Raw genomic sequence first — 20,190 nt, forward strand, 5'->3', positions numbered from 1 at the left:
TTAAAATATCCTGATGGGACCCAATAGTTTTCTCATCATCCTTTCCCTTTGAAGGGAATTTACTTGATTCATCTTAGATTAGGTAAAAGTGAATAGAGAATAACAAATTAGAAACAAAGACACTGGTAGCATCATTCTAAAGATGGTGAATAGTCAATTATTTCTAGAATGTTTCTCTTTTCTCCTTCTTATTTAGTCCAAGGGATTTCTGCAGCAATGGTACATTAGTGTGATAAACTCCAAATTCTGTTTCCTAGTTACTGATGCTCCACCAGAGCAATGAAATGGTAATTTAGGCTTTTCAAGGCTGAAGTTCAGTAAAACTGGACTCGTAGTTTGACCTTCCATTCACAACTGGGCACCAGAGGAAGATAATCCTTAGGAAAGGGAAGTGAAGACATCATAACAGGGCATGTGTGATTACTGATCACACCCACTCAGGGAGAACTTATTTTTACTAATAAAATTATGCCAAAAACTTCAGTCCCTTCAACACTGACATTGCAAAATATAGCATGTTTCTGTTGGCCAGGAAAATGTGATGCATTGCTGTATGCCATCGTGCAAACCTCTCTGGAAAGGACAGTTAATATGATTCATAATGTGTCCTTGGCCATGAGGGAAGACATCCAGGAGCAATTAGGACTTACAAAATGCATTGTTAAAAGTCTATCAAATTTAGAACAAGTCAAATTGTCTAGAATATGTTTTAGTAATTAAATGGTGGACAGTTATGCCACCAAAAAAACAAACCTTCTTTCTGATAATTCAAGTTTCCTCATCTGCGAAATTCAAATAATAATTTTATCTATTTCTAGGGCAAACTTAACAGGCATGCAACCAGTAGAGCCACAGAGAGCCCTGTTGGTTTGGGGCTCAAAGCTTGGCAATCGCTGTCGTAAAATTCTTAAGAATTTTATCTTTGAACATCAAAAAGCAGCTTCAGTATGAGAATCTGAGAAGGGAGATCTTCCAGATGAAATAAAGATATGAGTTAAGAAATATCGGAGGCTCAAAAATAAGGTGGGGGAGGGCAGAAAGCAGAAGCAAGAAGAACTACAATCCTGCAGCCTGTGGAACAAAAACCACATTCATAGAAATATAGACAAGATGAAAAGGCAGAGGGCTATGTACCAGATGAAGGAACAAGATAAAACCCCAGAAAAACAACTAAATGAAGTGGAGACAGGCAACCTTCCACAAAAAGATTCAGAATAATGATAGTGAAGATGATCTAGGACCTCAGAAAAAGAATGGAGGTAAAGATCAAGAAGATGCAAGAAATGTTTAACAAAGATCTAGAGGAATTAAAGAACAAACAAACAGAGATGAACAACACAATAACAGAAATGAAAGCTACACTAGAAGGAATCAATAGCAGAATAACTGAGGCAGAAAAACGGATAAGTAACCTAGAAGACAGAATGGTGGAATTCACTGCTGCAGAACAGAATAAAGAAAAAAGAATGAAAAGAAATGAAGACAGTCTAAGAGACCTCTGGGACAATATTAAATGCAACAACATTCACATTATAGGGGTCCCAGAAGAAGAAAGAGAGAAAGGACCTGAGAAAATCTTTGAAGAGATTATAGTCGAAAACTTCCCTAACATGGGAAAGGAAATAGCCACCCAAGTCCAGGAAGCGCACAGAGTCCCATATAGGATAAACCCAAGGAGAAACAGGCTGAGACACACAGTAATCAAATTGTCAAAAATTAAAGACAAAGAAAAAATATTGAAAGCAGCAAGGGAAAAACGACAAATAACATACAAGGGAACTCCCATAAGGTAACAGCTGATTTCTCAGCAGAAACACTACAAGCCAGAAGGAAGTGGCATGATATACTTAAAGTGATGAAAAGGAAGAAACTACAACCAAGATTACTCTACCCAGCAAGGATCTCATTCAGATTTGATGGAAAAATCAAAAGCTTTACAGACAGGCAAAAGCTAACAGAATTCAGCACCACCAAACCAGCTCTACAACAAATGCTAAAGGAACTTCTCTAAGTGGGAAACACAAAAGAAGAAAAGGACCTACAAAAACAAACCCAAAACAATTAAGAAAATGGTCATAGGAACATACATATCGATAATTATCTTAAACGTGAATGGATTAAATGCTCCAACCAAAAGACACAGGCTTGCTGAATGGATACAAAAACAAGACCCATATATATGCTGTCTACAAGAGACTCACTTCAGACCTAGGGACACATAAAGACTGAAAGTGAGGGGATGGAAAAAGATACTCCATGCAAATGGAAATCAAATGAAAGCTGGAGTAGCAATATTCATATCAGATAAAATAGACTTTAAAATAAAGAATGTTACAAGAGACAAGGAAGGACACTACATAAAGATCAAGGGATCAATCCAAGAAGAAGATATAACAATTATAAATATATATGCACCCAACATAGGAGCACCTCAATACATAAGGCAACTGCTAACAACTATAAAACAGGAAATTGACAGTAACACAATAATAGTGGGGGACTTTAACACCTCACTTACACCAATCGACAGATCATCCAAAGTGAAAATAAATAAGGAAACAGAAGCTTTAAATGACACAATAGATGAGATAGATTTAATTGATATTTATAGGACATTCCATCCAAAAACAGCAGATTACTCTTTCTTCTGAAGTGTGCATGGAACATTCTCCAGGATAGATCACATCTTGTCTCACAAATCAAGCCTCAGTAAATTTAAGAAAATTGAAATCATATCAAGCATCTTTTCTGACCACAACGCTATGAGATTAGAAATGAATTACAGGGAAAAAACCTAAAAAACACAAACACGTGGGGGCTAAACAATATGTTACTAAGTAACCAAGAGATCACTGAAGAAATCGAAGAGGAGATCAAAAAATACCTAGAGATAAATGACAATGAAAACACGATGATCCAAAACCTATGGGATGCAGCAAAAGCAGTTCTAAGAGAAAAGTTTATAGCTATACAAGCCTACCTCAAGAAACAAAAAAAAATCTCAAGAAAACAGTCTAACCTTACACCTAAAGGAACTAGAGAAAGAAGAACACACAAAACCCAAAGTTAGCAGAAGGAAAGAAATCATAAAGATCAGAGCAGAAATAAATGAAATAGAAACAAAGAAAACAATAGCAAAGATCAATAAAACTAGAAGGTGGTTCTCTGAGAAGATAAAAAAAATTGAAAAACCATTAGCCAGACTCAAGAAAAAGAGAAAGAGGACTCAAATCAATAAAATTAGAAATGAAAAAGAAGTTACAACAGACACCGCAGAAATACAAAGTATCCTAAGAGACTACTACAAGCAACTCTATGCCAATAAAATGGACAACCTGGAAGAAATGGATAAATTCTTAGAAAGGTATAACCTTCCAGGACTAAACCAGGAAGAACTAGAAAATATGAACAGACCAATCACAAGTAATGAAATTGAAACTGTGATTAAAAATCTTCCAACAAACAAAAGCCCAGGACCAGATGGCTTCACAGGTGAATTCTATCAAACATTTAGAGAAGAGCTAACACCCATCCTCCTCAAACTCTGCCAAAAAATTGTAGAGGAAGGAACACTCTCAAACTCATTCTATGAGGGCACCATCACCCTGATACCAAAACCAGACAAAGATATTACAAAAAAAGAAACTTACAGACCAATATCACTGATGAATATACATGCAAAAATCCTCAACAAAATACTAGCAAACATAATCCAGCAACGCATTAAAAGGATCATACACCATCAAGTGGTATTTATCCCGGGGATGCAAGGATTCTTCAATATACGCAAATCACTCAATGTGATACACCATATTAACAATCTGAAGAATAAAAGGAATATGATCATCTCAATAGATGCAGAAAAAGCTTCTGACAAAATTCAACACCGATTTATGATAAAAAATCGCCAGAAAGTGGGCATAGAGGGAACCTACTTCAACATAATAAAGGCCCTATAGGACAAACCCACAGCAAACATCATTCTCAAGGGTGAAAAACTGAAAGCATTTCCTCTAAGATCAGGAGCAAGACAATGATGTCTACTCTCGCCACTATTATTCAACATAGTTTTGGAAGTGCTAGCCACAGCAATCAGAGAAAAAAAAGAAATAAAAGGAATATAAATTGGAAAAAAAGAAATAAAACTGTCACTGTTTGCAGATGACATAATACTATACATAGAGAATCCTAAAGATGCCACCAAAAAACTACTAGAGCTAATCAATGAATTTGGTAAAGTTGCAGGATACAAAATTAATGCACAGAAATCTCTTGCATTCCTAAACACTAATGATGAAAAATCTGAAAGAGAAACTAAGGAAACACTCCCATTTACCACTGCAACAACAACAACAAAAAATACCTAGGAATAAACCTACCTAAGGAGACAAAAGACCTGTACTCAGAAGACTATAAGACACTGTGAAAGAAATTAAAGACGATACAAACAGATGGAGAGGTATACCATATTCTTGGATTGGAAGAATCAATATTGTGAAAATGACTATACTACTCAAAGCATTCTACAGATTCAATGCAATCCCTATCAAATTACCAATGGCATTTTTTTACAGAACTAGAACAAAAAATCTTAAAATTTGTATGGAGACACAAAAGATCCTGAATAGCCAAAGCAGCCTTGAGGGAAAAAAACGGAGCTGGAGGAATCAGACCCCCTGACTTCAGACTATACTACAATGCTACAGTAATCAAGACAATATGGCACTGGCACAAAAACAGAAACATAGATCAATGGAACAAGATAGAAAGCCCAGAGATAAACCCACACACCTATGGTCAACTAATCTATGACAAAGGAGGCAAGGATATACAATGGAGAAAAAAAAAGTCTCTTTTTTTTTTTTTTCTTTTTTTTGCGGTATGTGGGCCTCTCACTGTTGTGGCCTCTCCCGTTGCGGAGCACAGGCTCCGGATGCGCAGGCCCAGCGGCCATGGCTCATGGGCCCAGCCGCTCCGCGGCATATGGGATCCTCCCAGACCGGGGCACGAACCCGTATCCCCTGCATCGGCAGGCGGACTCTTAACCACTGCGCCACCAGGGAGGCCCTTGTCTCTTCAATAAGTGTTTCTGGGAAAACTGGACAGCTACATGTAAAAGAATGAATTAGAACACTCCCTAACACCATACACAAAAATAAACTCAAAATGTTTTCAAGACCTAAATGTAAGACCAGACACTATAAAACTCCTAGAGGAAAACGTAGGAAGAACACTCTTTCACATAAATCACAGCAAGATCTTTTTTGATCTGCCTCCTAGAATAATGGAAATAGAAACAAAAATAAACAAATGAGACCTAATGAAACTTCAAAGCTTTTGCACAGCAAAGGAAACCATAAACAAGACGAAAAGACAACCCTCAGAATGGGAGAAAGTATTTGCAAACGAATCAACGGACAAAGGATTAATCTCCAAAATATATAAACAGCTCATGCAGCTCAATATTAGAAAAACAAACAACCCAATCAAAAAATGGGCAGAAGACCTAAATAGACATTTCTCCAAAGAAGACATACAGATGGCCAAGAAGCACATGAAAAGCTGCTCAACATCACTAATTATTAGAGAAATGCAAATCAAAACTACAATGTGGTATCACCTCACACCAGTTAGAATGGGCATCATCAGAAAATCTACAAACAACAAATGCGGGAGGGGTGTGGAGAAAGGGGAACCCTCTTGCACTGTTCGTGGGAATGTAAATTGATACAGCCACTATGGAGAACAGTATGGAGGTTCCTTAAAAAACTAAAAATAGAATTACCATATGACCCAGCAATCCTACTACTGGGCATATACCCAGAGAAAACCATAATTCAAAAAGACACATGCTCCCCAATGTTCACTGAAGCACTATTTACAATAGCCAGGTCATGGAAGCAACCTAAATGCCCATCAACAGATGAATGAATATAGAAGATGTGGTACATATATACAATGGAATATTAATCAGCCATAAAAAGAACGAAATTGGGTCATTTGTTGAGATGTGGATGGACCTAGAGACTGTCATACAGAGTGAAGTAATCAGAAAGAGAAAAACAAATATCATATATTAACACATATATATGGAACCTAGAAAAATGGTACAGATGAACTGGTTTGCAGAGCAGAAATTGAGACACAGATGTAGAGAACAAACGTATGGACACCAAGGGGGGAAAGAGGCAGGGTGGTGGTGGTGGTGGTGCGATGAATTGGGAGATTGGGATTGACATGTATACACTGATGTCTATAAAACTGATGACTAATAAGAATCTGCTGTATAAAAAAAAATAAAATAAAAAAAAAAAGAATTTTATCTTTGAATTTTTTTTTAAGTGATGTTGAAAGGGAGCCTTCGTTCATGCATGGTCCTGGCCCTCAGGATGAGTGCTTGGCCACCCTCTTTTCTACCTCCACCCAGGAAACAACTGCTGCTACTTTCTGCCCTTTGTGCTGAGCCATTGGGTGGAGTCTTGTGTGACTGTGAGGGTCTGCACTCACCCCATGAGTATCCTCATGCTTGAGGGAGCACATCAGATGGCAAATTTTAAAAAAAGAAAAGAAAAACACCATCACAGGTAGAGAGAGACAGAGTGTTAAAGAAAAGGGAAAGCTTCTTTCCTGTTTTTTTAACAAGGGGTTCACAGTTTCATTTTGCACTAGGCTCCACAAATTGTATAGACGGTTTTGCCTACTGCATATAATTACTGTGGGATTATAGAATATACATAACAACTGAAAATATTACGTGGCCCAAAATAAATGCTCAGTAAACACTGGCCCATTTTTGATGTTTTTGTTTCTTCTGTATATATCTCTTCATGGGCAAACATAAAGGCATGGCACTTGGACCACTCAGCTTTACCAGGGACAGCTTAACCTCTCTGGCATTCAAATGAACCCTTGATCCCTGTGACTTTGGTAGATGAGGATTCTCACTCTTCATAATATGACCTTACTTGGAGTAAGAGAAAAAGCCCTGAATTCATTTCACACAAGGTTCTATACCAGCTGCTACATTAAAACCCTGGAAGTTATCTCAGGCACACTCAGCTTCTTCAAACACTGATTCCTGTCCTGTCTCCTGTGAAATATTTTACAAAAGAAGTAATTTCCTTTGAAAAATCAGAAAGGTTAGGCAAGTACCCAGGAGGCCTGGGGTAACTGATGTTTCTATTGTTACAAGTTCAAATGATCAGCGAGCAATCCAAGCTGTGAAACATGAGGGCCACAGGAGTGACAGCGGGTTTGGGCACCTGTTTAAATGCTGGGATGAAAATCACATGGTTGGGAGGCAAGGCTTCTGTTCAATTATTTTTCTTCTTCATCAAATGATGTTATAGCTATTACTACTAATAATGAGGGCTCAGAGAAATTGCCTCAGGGACAAGGGCTAATGAGTAGCAGAGCAGGTATAACTGATCCCACAAGTTCTTTTCTTCCCACCAGGTAACGCTGCCACCCATGCTGTTGTTGTTTATTTTTGTTTTGTTTTTCTGCTCTGAGTAATGTTCCTCATTCTCTTTGGGATCAGTTTGAAGCTTAAAGAGGCCTATAAAAATAATACAGCAGAGTATAGATTTCTATCAAGAGTGGGTGAGACATAAAACCTACACAATTTGACATGTACAGAACAATAGTGCCCAAAAGCAATGTGTGCTTCCGATGTTTCTTTGAACAATCAAAAGAAGAATCAGATCAATTTGAAATCACATTTCCTCATTTTAAATGTTAGCCTTCCAACACAGTAGTATTTAGTAAGGATTTCTAAAAACATATTTCTCTTTAGGACCTGGACAAATATCCTTAACATGGTAATCTATGGTATTCTAATTGGATCTGCTGAGATTTCCTTCTTTGTAAATATGGAACAATTTTCCTCTTACTAAGTAATCTGTATTCATACATGGAGATTTCTCTTGTCATCCAAAGTTTCAAGTCATTAGGCTTATAATTATTAATTCAATAAATGTGCATTAATGCCAACTATATGTCTGGCACTGGCTAGACAGTGAAGATCCAATGACGAATAGGACATTTTCCCAAACTGTGAGGAATCCAAAGATTGGCTCAGGAGGTACACATGTAAGCAAATAAAGCAACACAAATGTGATAAGACTTCTGAAAGTTGTGCACTCAGGGTGCTCTGGAACTTTAGAGATGAACAAACCTAGACATGCCTGAGGAAGGGAAGGCTTCGCATGAGTGGTGACCCCTGAGCTGTCATGAAGGATGAGAAGCAGTTGGCTCTGGAGATACAGACAGAAATGGTACACAGTGCATAAGGTAAAGTGTAGATGCAGAAACGGAGGTATAAGAGAGCTTGGGGAAGTTAGGTAACCACAATCTGTTTGCTGAGACTAGAGCACTAGGGTCTAATGGAAAGAGACAAAAGACAAGGAATACCAACTAGGCATCAGGCACATGGAGGATGACTCAGCAATCAGCAGTTATGGCATTCCAGCACTACCCTCTTCTCAATCATCCCTACGTCTGTGATAATTCCTAATTCATCCTCTATTCATCCCTAAATGCCAAGTACCTTCCGGTCACAGAATTAAGCAGTGCCTTAGAGACTAGTTATGAATAAGATATGGGACACTAATATGCCTGTAAAGCTGAGGTGAGGAAGCCTGACTCCAGAAAGGTCAAGGTTACAGAAAGACAAGCTAAAGAAATAGGATTTATTAGTGACTAGATGCAGCGTCTTTCGTGAGGACCATTAGCCCTTGTCCTGGAGTGCTGACTGCATTCATTTGAGCATCAACATGTCAGCATCTGAGCTGGAGAGGCAGTATGTGCTGTCGGGAGGAGCGCAGCATTGGGGTCAGATATACAGAATGTGAGGCCAGGCAAAGCATTTCACATGATTAAGTCTCATTTCTAAAATGAGGATAATAACACCTTATAAGACCATGGTGAAGATTAAACAAGATCATGCAAGCAAACTGCTCATCTCAGAGCCTGGCATGCAGAAAACAATCTTGGCTATAATTTTTACTGTAACTAGTAGCCATCTGTAAAGTCGATCAATTTATATAACAATAGCAAAGGTTTAAAATTTGTTATTGCAAATGTCCTTGTATATGGACTTAGCAGCATCCATTTTTGCTGTAACAAAGGAAGAAAAGCATTCAGGGAAAAGTTGTCGAGGGGAAAGAATGGGGCTGTGTCTTCACTTAGTGTTCAATTTTCTTGCCTTTGAGATGTCAATCATGAGATTCTCATTCTACCAGGCATGTAGGGGTATGGATAAACTCAGTCATGGATAAGTACCTGGGCACTTACTTAGCCATTAGGGTAATAGAACACCTAGCTTTTCTATTTCTGATAATCAGAAAGGTTTTTTTTTAATTGGTTCCTTTATCAAATAGGGAGTTTGACTGTAAATAGTAATCAGTGAATCAAACAGTTAAGTTAAACATTCCAACTACTGACAGGTATACAATATGACTTTAATTTCAACCATGAATTTCTTCTTATAAGGCAAGCCTTCTCTAGCCATCCCCTAGGCCAATGGCTTCACCATGTTGTCTTTATTCACCTTCTACTGTGTTTTCTTTTTCTTTGTGAGATCAGAAAGATATAGAATTTTTCTACAGCGATAGAACACATTCCTCTTATGCTACTCCATTACAAATACTCATGTGTGTCCTTTCTCTTGGTCTTTGCCTACTTTGCACACATTATGTTGTTGCCATCTGCTTCTTCGGCTCCTTTCCTGTTTTCTGTCTCTGCTGCTCTCATCACCCCACTCCTGGGGGCATCCTCCTTTTGGTCAGTGGGGTAGTTCCTTCTCCTTGGAAGGAAAAGGGCTTCCTGACAGACTGTCACAGGAAAACCACTCAGAGGAAATAGACAGACCTTCTTCTCTCTACCTTGAACATTTCTAATTTTCTTACTTTTTATTTTCTTAAGAACAGAGGAATAGCCCCCTGTTTATTGTTTTAAATTTTATCCTGCCCACACTTGTGGGTAACATGAATTTCATTTCTCTGTCATCTCCTAGACTTCAGAACTAAACTTTACTCTATTCATAATGCTGTTCACCCAACAACCAAGAGTTTAGGTCACAATATCCTTCCTAATTTGGTATCTTTGCAGTCATTTCCCACCCCCCACCCAGCATTTTTTAAAACTAATTCTGAAGAAAATCATGTCTCGTAGTATCATTAAAAGACTACAACTTTGGTGACAAATAGTGTTCATTTGATTAAGAATCAGAAAATGAAACTTTTGAAGACTCATGCCTGCCGCTAATCACCCTGAGACCTTATGCAATGCATGCACCTTCCACAAGCCTTGGCTTCCCCATTCGTAATATGTTAATATTTAAATATATGTCCCCGACAGGCCTACTGGGAGGATCCTGAGCTCATAACCGTTCAAAGACTTTGCTTCAGGGGATATGATCTCTATTACATTTTGTCTCTCTTTTAGAACACATGCCTTTTAACATTTTCCTATTGCAATATAATGTCAGCCATTCAGGAAGACTTAGATTACTATAACTAAGCACCATATACCTCTTGCTTTCACAAGGCTTTGGGGATGACAGCAAAATTGTTTTGTATACAAATATTATATAATCAGATTTACTCTGAAACAACTTTTCAGAAGGAAAATGTAAACATCCCCTTTAAGATTTATTTCTCTAACTTCTCATAAACATCCAGTTAGAAAGCCTTGTGATTTTAGTCACTTAATCAATAGAACAGCCAGAAAATTACTCTGTTTCTTTCAGAAGCAACATCCCCTGGTGTCTAAGTTTTCTTCCCAAAATTGATTCTAAAACTGAGGAAAACTCTGTTTGTTGAGATGCTCTGAATCAGTAGGGAGACTTGCACTTTGTGGTTAACTGTTCCAGAAATTCTATAATTTAAATTAAAATCTTCTCCTAAATAATGTATGAGTGAAACCTGCTGCACTATATATACTATCTAGTGAAAAGCAACAAAAAAGAAGTATATTCACTGATGCATTTATCTTGTTATCAAACAGGAATAAAGGGTTTGGTTGGTAATGGTAACTTGCCAAATGGTTACTACACGTACTACACCTCATTGATAAAGTGATCCTTCCTAATTTTCAAAGTATAAACTGTTCCTAAATATAAACTGTGCCTAACACTAATACTTAGTGAACTTGTCACCTTGTAAATCTTACTGCAGCAATTAGACAAATAAAATGGATCAGAGTATAAAAAGACATTTTCAAACTGTAGAAGAAAAAACAGAAACACTACTTATAGTCAAAATTACAGTACCTGAAACATCAGCTGTTGACGTTTTGTATGGCTCTAAGCAGGTGGTCAGATGCAGGAGGACAAGCCAAAACAGAAAAAGGAAAATAAGGAAAAAGACGTGACTAAGGAGACCCAGTGTTCAGGGCCTCAGCACTAGGAACATACATACATTGTGAAAAAAAGAAACCATTATGTTGAATGGAATACTAAAATGAACCATTGCTGAATAAAATCTATGAGAAACTCATCTGGATTTTAAAGGAACATACTTCTGAGTTTCAATTTCTCTAAGAGAAACAGAAAATGAGGGGGAAATGGGGGTGTGCCTAGTCTATGAGGATTCCTTCTGCATTTTCCTTGGAAATCCATAGTATAAATCCCTAAAACTGACATCAACACCTGGAACCCAGTTAACTCTCAGTAAACGTTCATCGAATAAGTGAACAAAGAGTGACAACATGTAATATTTACTGATACGCATTCACCTTCCTTCATGAAATTCTTCTGACTCCAGCCAAAGCCTGGCCAAATTGGATTTCATGAAAACCTTCATTTTGTCTGAAGTTCCCTGCTTTACAGAGAAAATAATATTTATTCTTTCAGATTATTAGGGATAGAAGAACAAATTCACTCCAGTTATTTTTCTTCCTTTTAGAATGACAACAAAACAAAGAGTTGTAGTTTATATTTTTCCGGCTTGTAGCTCTGTATCGATTCCTAAGAGTATTTGTAAAAATAATAAATTAAGGTAGAGAAATGGGTACAATTCATTACCTCAGTGACTTAATTATTTTTTAAGTATACACTATGTCCAAGGTAGCTTCAGGTCATGAAAATCCTACAGTGGCCAGATATCAGCATAAAAATGTTAGGCTGTGTTGACATAAGATATCACTATTATGTATGCACATATCTCCAAACTATGTACACTAATTTAATGGAAAAGTACAGTGGCTTGAACTGTGATTGTAAACAGTTCTAGGAGTCTATATTGCCACTCTTGCCAGACAGTGCAGTTCACCATAGATCATTCCTAAATTGGCAAGGTGTTTGCTCATTTTTAGGATGTTAAGATAGAGAAATTTTACTCCTTTATTTACCAACCTTTTCTAGAATTCAGTAATTCTATCAACATTGCTTATATCTATATACTTCGTGAAGTGTGTTTATAACTTCTTTGTTTTTTCCATCTCCTTTGCTATTTCCTCTGCTTCTTCCTTTTATGAGACAAAACACTCTCCTTGGGAAGGCACTTACTTACAATATAATGCTTCAATCTCACTTCTATCTACTCTTTAATTGGGTGCTTGATCCAAATCCCTTTATCCTTTCTAAAATCCAGATGGATTACAAATGTTAAAATAACTTCCTGAGTGGACTTTTCCATACCAGGAGCCCACTGTACATAAGAGAAGCAAACCAAAAGGTGATAGATTTGCATGTTAGAGTCCAGGGATCAGTTTCAAATCACAGAAAAAGTGGTCTTAGCTAAAGCCACTGAAAGAGACGTTCCTTCTTCTGTTTTTCTCTCTTTTAACCTGTGCTCAAGGACATTCTCAGAATTTGGGGATGAATGGTACTGTAGTTCTAACTGCTAAATGGTCATTAATTCTCTACTTCTCTGGGCATCATGTATAAATCTGATAAGGCCTGAACCACCAGCCTTTGTGTATGTGTATGGAATATGTGTAATTTCCATTACCCAAAGGTCCACATGTGAATCTCTTAACATACTGACTTATGCTATGCTTCAACAAACTGGTTGAAACCAAAATACAAGATCCCCTAAGAAGGGGATGACTCTCTTCTCCTCTTGGTGATCTAGCCCTCCTTTCTCACAATGGTCTGAATAAACTTGATGACTTTTAAATACCTGCCAGGAATGTGCCAAGGAAGCCAGACAGAGAGTAATGTTCTTAGCCAGAAATCTGTACCCTTGCTGCAAAAACTCTTATTTCTCTGACTCTCTTTTATTTTAGTTCCTGTTTAGATTATAAAAAATTGACATTAGAAGATATTAAAGTCACAAATATGATATCATTGAATCATATCTGTGCACTTTAAAGATAATATTTTCATTTTAGAACACTATTAAGCTTTTATTAAAATGATATCAGAGTCTCCAAGACAAAAACAGAAGAACTCATGAAACCAAAATATTTTCATTAGTTCTGGGTTCACATCAAGTATTTATCATAATGCACTGAGGGGAAAAAAAACCCAATGCGATGTTCTCATCAACAGTATTAGTAATGCTATTGATGCAGAATCCAATGCAACTTTGACGGCCTTGAAAAGAGTTTATTATTGCCCTGAGTAATAGACTGAAGGAAGTAGGATGCTCATTTTACAGGCATCTATTAAGCTACCAAGAATGATTTTAAGAATACATAGGTATCCATTCTTGAACAAAAACAGTTCTCAGAAGATCATCTTTTCAGTTGAAATACTCTGCTAGTACTAGTCATCCTCATCATCACCAAAACCATCACCATCACCACACATTTAGCACATGTTATGTTCTAGCTTCTGTTCTTACTCAGGGACACAGATACTATAATTATGCGCATTTTACAATTGAGGAAACTGAGGGTTAAAGTAAATTGTCCACAGACACAAAACTCATTAGTGGTATAGAAAGGGTTGAACCCAGCCTATCTGGCTCCAGAGTCCTTTTGCTCTTTGTAATATTCAGTGTTTAGGAAGCATCCTATTATCACAGTCAAATCTGCCTATTATTGATACTATGAATAAACTTACATGTGAGGTATTTTATATGTCACAAGAAATATAAAACATTCCAAAGAGAAACAAAATTATGTGTTATCTTTTAAAATTCAGGTTTTGGTAAAAGTTGAAGTACACCATAATCATTCCATAAAGAAATACAAAGTCTCAGGTGTGATGTTGATAGTTGGATAAAGAATAATACATTATTGGATATAAGATTCTGCTTTGTGATTTTTTTCCATCTTCACAAAAACTCTACTAAGAGAAGTAGTATGATCAGGCTGACAGCAATGGTGATCCAAATCTTGGAACGGATACCAGAGAGGTTCTACAGTTTCCTTCGCAGTGACTTAGTAATGAAGAAGTCAGCCTTCCTGGTTGACCTGAGGTAAGTGTTTCTGAGTTAAAGGGATAAGCTAAACAAGTCAGCTCTGGGATTTCTAGATGAAGCAGGCCTAAAGATGATGTCACTTATTCTGGTACCACAGACAGGGAAGACAGAGAAAAAGAGAAGGAAACCAGAAGTCTAGTGTAATAAATTTTAATGCCTAAATTAAGCAAGAACCACCCACACCCTGTTGACTTTGCCAAAACACTGGCATTGAGTCTGCTTGGAAACCCAAAGCAGAGAAGCGAAGGCAAAAAGCAAAAAACAGGTGCGAGAGAAGGAATATTTAGTAAATACTAGTAGCTTTCAGAGGTATCATTTGGAGATATATAACATCCTTGTGATGTTATTTTCTTCCAGCTCTTATATTACTGTGCATCTCTATGATTCAAAGATAACAGAGTCTGTGGAAAGTGGACAAGATTATAAAAGCTGTTCTCAGACACAAATGACTACATTGTGGCACTTTATTATTTTAAGGTCAGTATATTTTTGTATGTCAAAGAAGGAAAAAATTAAACTTATCACAGGTAAATTAGTAAGGCTTCAAGTTCGAAGTAACTGGGGGGGAGCTCTACATATACCTAAATAATCAGGCATATACACACAACTCACGATTTCCTCACAACTTTCATGTGATATATGCCCTACTTTCCAGAAAGATTGAGAAAATGGCCACACACAGAGGAATTAGCCTTTGAGAGAGAAAGATTGGAAAAAAGGGGGAAACTGATATTCATTAATTTGTGTTCACTATATTCATTCATACTAGACTCATATTTAATCAATATGAGGTCACTGTATTCATTCACACAGCACACAGCTTAAAAGGGATGGGATGAAGGAGGGGCTAGGAAATCACAGGGCAGAGTCACAATCAGACAAGGTTAAAGACGACAAACCATTTTACAGACTGTCATTTGAACAAACACCCACGAGATCAACAAGACGTTCATACCTGTTTTCAGAACTGCATGCCTCTTAGGTACGGCCAGCCTCATGGAACTGGAACCATAGGAATGAGTGATTTCCTCCAGAAATTCCCAGAAAGCAGCCCTGTTTTCTTTAGCTGTGCTCCAGGTCACCCTGGAGTTCAACCCACCATGATGACTGCCAACTCTGTTGCTCTTTTGCAGTTTTAAAGTCAGTCCCAAATTGGAAATTTCCTTACTACTTATTTTGAAATATCCCTGGCAGATGAATCAAACACAGCATATCCCCGATTCAACCAAAGACTTTGATTGGCACAATCTCTAATAAATGTTGGGTGATAATAGCCTGAGAAGTGTTTATGGTGTGGTATTCTTGCAGGATTTGGAAAGCAGGGGTAGTAAGATTTGGAATGAGTAATGATAAGTATATCATAGATATTATGGGGAAAGACAAAGTACTGGAAAAGAGAAAGTAAGAAAGCGAGAAAGGCAGAGAACCTGCTTAGAAAATTGTTTCTGCTTCTTGGAAACCCTTGCCATGGAGCTGTGTCAGTTACTGACAGAAGGGCCAGCCAAGAAAGCCAAAAGGAAAAAGGCTTTTGTCTTGTGATCACTGCCCTCTATCATGTCCAGTTGTTTTCTTCCTCACACTGGAAGATGGTCCTTCTTCATGTTCTTCTTGCCATTAAAAAGACAGTCACACACACCCTTGGAAATAGCCATTTCCCTGAACGAACAATATTTTGAGGCAGATGAACAGGAAAAAAAAAAACCAGATGATGTCATTCAGTATGTTACGTGACTGACTTTTCACAGAACAGGCATTCTAAAAAAGAATTAACTGGAAAAATTCATGAACTTATATCCAAACTTAAAGTTTAATTCACTACGTCCCTTCAAGAGAAAAAAGTTTTGTGTTGCACCTTGAGCAATTGCACCCTATGACAGCTACTGAAATGCCAGCTGGAGCTCAGGAGTAAGTGGAAAGTCCTTCCCTCTCACGCTCAGGCTGCAAATCAATCTTATTTCTTGTACTCTTCCAGGGAAAAACTGTGTAAGAGACAGGATCCGCACAACCTGAGATTACAGAAACAACTTGAGATTCTGTAACAGGTTGAACTATGAACTCTGATATGTATGTGAGAAGAGGGGTTTAGAAGTTCTAGTCACCTGTACCTGTTTTATCTCCTAATTTAGTTGTACAGTCTTCTCAAACTTTTCTCCCCACGTGCCAATAATGGTGGGAATGGAATAGAGAAGATACACAATAAAAATGATAGGTCTTTGAATTCTAATGTTTTTTCTTAAAACATAAGAATAAGATTTATCTGGGCCTCCCTGGTGGCGCAGTGGTTGAGAGTCCGCCTGCCGATGCAGGGGATACGGGTTCGTGCCCCAGTCTGGGAGGATCCCATATGCCGCGGAGTGGCTGGGCCCGTGAGCCGTGGCCGCCGGGCCTGCGCGTCCGGAGCCTGTGCTCCGCAACGGGAGAGGCCACAGCAGTGAGAGGCCCACATACCGCAAAAAAAAGAAAAAAAAAAAAAAAAAGAATAAGATTTATCTATTAAATAAGATTCATGTTTATTTGCATTCTTCTGCATCATATATCACTTTGCTCTCAATTCAAGTTTTTACTCCAAATCAACAATTAACTTCAAGAAAATGTATCACATATATTTTGTGACTCTACATTACCCTGGGTACACATCTATCCACCTCAGCATTAAAGGACTTAGATTAGTTTGAAGAGCTTGTGTTTTGTTTGGTTTTGTTTCTATTTAACCCTCGTGCAACTAGTGGGCACTATGTATTCTTCCTCTGATGCTTTCACCAAAACTAACTTCCTCAGTATATTAAAGATTTATCATGAGAATTCAAAATTGATTTTTCAAAATCCAATCTTGGCTTTTGACCTAAATACTGATTTAAACCAGTTATATTCTTTCTATTCTGTGATCAAAGTTGGGAACGCATCTTTGCTGTGTGCATTTCCTCTCAATGCTGCTTTTGGCGGCTCTGAATAGAAAATCTTTTATCAGGCTTAGGAAATCTGCTGGCATCTGTGTCCTGGAGAAGAATCACTGTATTCCCAGGAGAAAGAATTTGGGAACTTGTCTTATGATGACTCTCCATGGTTGATCAGATGGAATATATGGAATTAAATGTAAGATAAAGTATGGATAGAACACAAAAAGCAGGCCCTGATACCCTGATCAAACCCTTAGTTCTGTTCTGCAAATAAGTCTCTGAAGCCAGAAGGTGCCAGATTCAACTTTGGAAGACGTTTTCCACCTTCATGCTCAGCTTTCATCTTATTTCCTTCTGGAAACTAATGCAAAAGGAAAAGAAAAAGTTTTCTATAGATATGCTATATATTTTTAAGAAGCCAGACACAGATGACTATATGTTATATGATTCCATTTATACAAAATGCCCAGAAAAGGCAGGTTTATAGAGACAAAAGCAGACCAACAGCTGTCTAGGAGTATGGGTAGGAGAAGGGATTAACTGCAAAAGGACATAAGAGAAATTTGGGGAGTGTTGGAAATGTTCTAAAATGTGAATATGGTGATATTTGGACAACCCTAGAAATTTAATAAAAATCACTGAACTGTAGGCTTACAATGGATGAACTCTGTGGTATGGAAATTATATATCAATAAAGCTGCTTAAAGAAAGAGAAAATGCCAGTCTTTGGAGAAAAAGGATGTTTCAATTAGACTTGCAATGATCTAAATATCATGAGAAATTTCTGGCTAATTAGAAATATTTAAACACAGCAATATAGGACATTGCTTAAATTAACTGAAAGGGATGCCAAGACAAGCAGAAAGCACTGTACTTTAGGAAGTTGTTGTTTATATCAATTTTTTACATTTCTTTTTGTTGTTGTTGTTCATTTATATGGAACATTTGCCCCCCCAGAAGTGGATTTGGGCTTTATTTGTTTGTCATCCTGATAATATATCTCCCAAGAAAGAAGGTTAAACCAGCTAACACCTTTAAAATTTTTAGAAGGATGGGATAAACAAGTAAATGAAATGTAAGAGGCTATCTCCTTTTCTGAGTTTGTTCCTACAGAAAGACCCTAGCAAGGAAAGAAGCAAAAAATCAGGAGATAATACTGAGAATCATGTGTGTTTCAGGAGATAATACTGAGAATCATGTGCGTTAGATGCTCAATCAATCCAATTTTGGTCAACAGGAAGACTGTATTTCCCTTTCCTCTGAGTTTAAGATGGGACCATGTCTGACAAAATATAAGCAGAAGCGATGTATGGCATTTTCAGGCAAGGCAATAAAACATATTGCATAACTATCCAAGCTCTCTCTCTCTTCCCTATGGATAGAACGGGAAGTGAAAAACTCCAAGGTTGTTGAACCCAACTCATGGAAGAATCTTAGATGCCTGAATTACTTCTTTGAAGAGAGCTGACCAGGAGAACTGCTCAACTGACACTGGACTTTGCCCGAACAAGAAAGAAACCATTTTTGGTGAGCCATTGAAATGCTGGGATTGTCTATTGTAGCTTATCACCCTAACCAATTACCCTAGTTGCTTAATTGTTATTTAGCTGCCTTCACTAATATAACACACTATAGAGCTCAAAGTATATTTCTTCCTTTCTTCCTTTTATCACCTAGTTCTACTCTTTCCCTCATGCCCATCTTTCCTCTTTCTCCTCCTACTGCCCTACTTCATGACTCCAGTTAATGTGCACTTCTGAGACAGAGGAAGAAATACGTGAGTAGCATTCAGCCTGTTCCTCCTTAAGACCCTTCTTCAAGAGGTGGAATATTTGAATGGAATAAGGTAAAAATAACAGTCTGTCATTCTTTATTCAGAAGAGCTAGAATGTATCTCAAGTCTTTGGTTAAAATGTTGCATTATTACCAAGAGTAATGCTTTGCCCACCCTCCTTAGGGGGAAAAAAAAAACACCTACAGCGATAAATGCCAAGAAAGAAATGTCAGAGTTGGCAGCCACCTTGTGGGTCATGAACTTTGCTTTCATTTTCTGAAGCTTTTGGTAGTGGAGAAGCGCATTCTGGTTGCTCTAAAGCTTTCTGTCCACCCCTGAGAGTTATTTTCCCAAAACAACAAATTACCATTTCAATTCATTTTCAAACTATGTCATTATCCAGGTACCCTTTTCCTCCTTTTCTGCATATAGAACAAATGCAAGGAAAGAAGAGAGGACCTGCCGCAATTCTGAAACCACACCCTGGGCCACACTCAGCCCAAACCATCACCCCAGCCCTTCAGCTTGTCAACCCCAGTTCCCCCCAACTCCACTGTCAAAAAATAAAATAATTCAAATAAAAAACAGCTCATAAAACAGTAAACAAAATAAAGTCAGTTTTCTTTTTTTTTCAAAGAACAAAATGAAACTTGAGGGAAAACTTACTGGAGTTACAGTTTATCCTGATACAGTCTAGATGGGGAAAAATAAATGAAAGATGAAATTGCATCCTTCAAGGTAACAGCTGCAGACATCCAAAAACAATCAGTCCACCCTTCCGGGGACAGACACACGCAAGAAATGTGGCCATTTTATATATATATATACAGTATGCACAAGTTTAAGGGTGGGTGTATATGTACAGTATATTGTTTAGTAAAGTTGGATACATATATATATACACACACACACATATATATATACACGTATGTATAGAGATATATACTGGTATACATATATATCCACAATAGACACTGAGTAGGCTTCTTTTTTTCTTTCAAAAGTCCGATTTGCTTATATAAAGTATTTCAAAACTGGACTTTGATATATTAATTTTGTTAAACTTGGAAAATACTGCAAAAATTTCCCCACCAAATGTAGGTTTTAGTTTGTTTCCCTCTACAACTGGTTTTTCTTAAAATTTATC

At 37.5% G+C, this 20,190-nt stretch overlaps 1 protein-coding gene across 5 annotated transcripts in view; it reads right to left on the reverse strand.

Annotated features, from left to right (window-relative positions):
- The window catches only part of NRXN3 (neurexin 3), a 1,648,921-nt gene that overhangs the window by 1,049,855 nt on the left and 578,876 nt on the right, over positions 1 to 20,190 (reverse strand). For all 5 annotated transcript variants that reach the window (XM_060097971.1, XM_060097970.1, XM_060097973.1 and 2 more), the window contains one exon: positions 19,710 to 19,736. In XM_060097971.1, the coding sequence (XP_059953954.1) occupies positions 19,710 to 19,736 (27 nt within the window). The remainder of the gene's footprint in view (positions 1 to 19,709; positions 19,737 to 20,190) is intronic.

Source organism: Mesoplodon densirostris, chromosome 4 (genome assembly GCF_025265405.1).
Source record: "Mesoplodon densirostris isolate mMesDen1 chromosome 4, mMesDen1 primary haplotype, whole genome shotgun sequence".
NCBI lineage: Eukaryota > Metazoa > Chordata > Mammalia > Artiodactyla > Ziphiidae > Mesoplodon > Mesoplodon densirostris.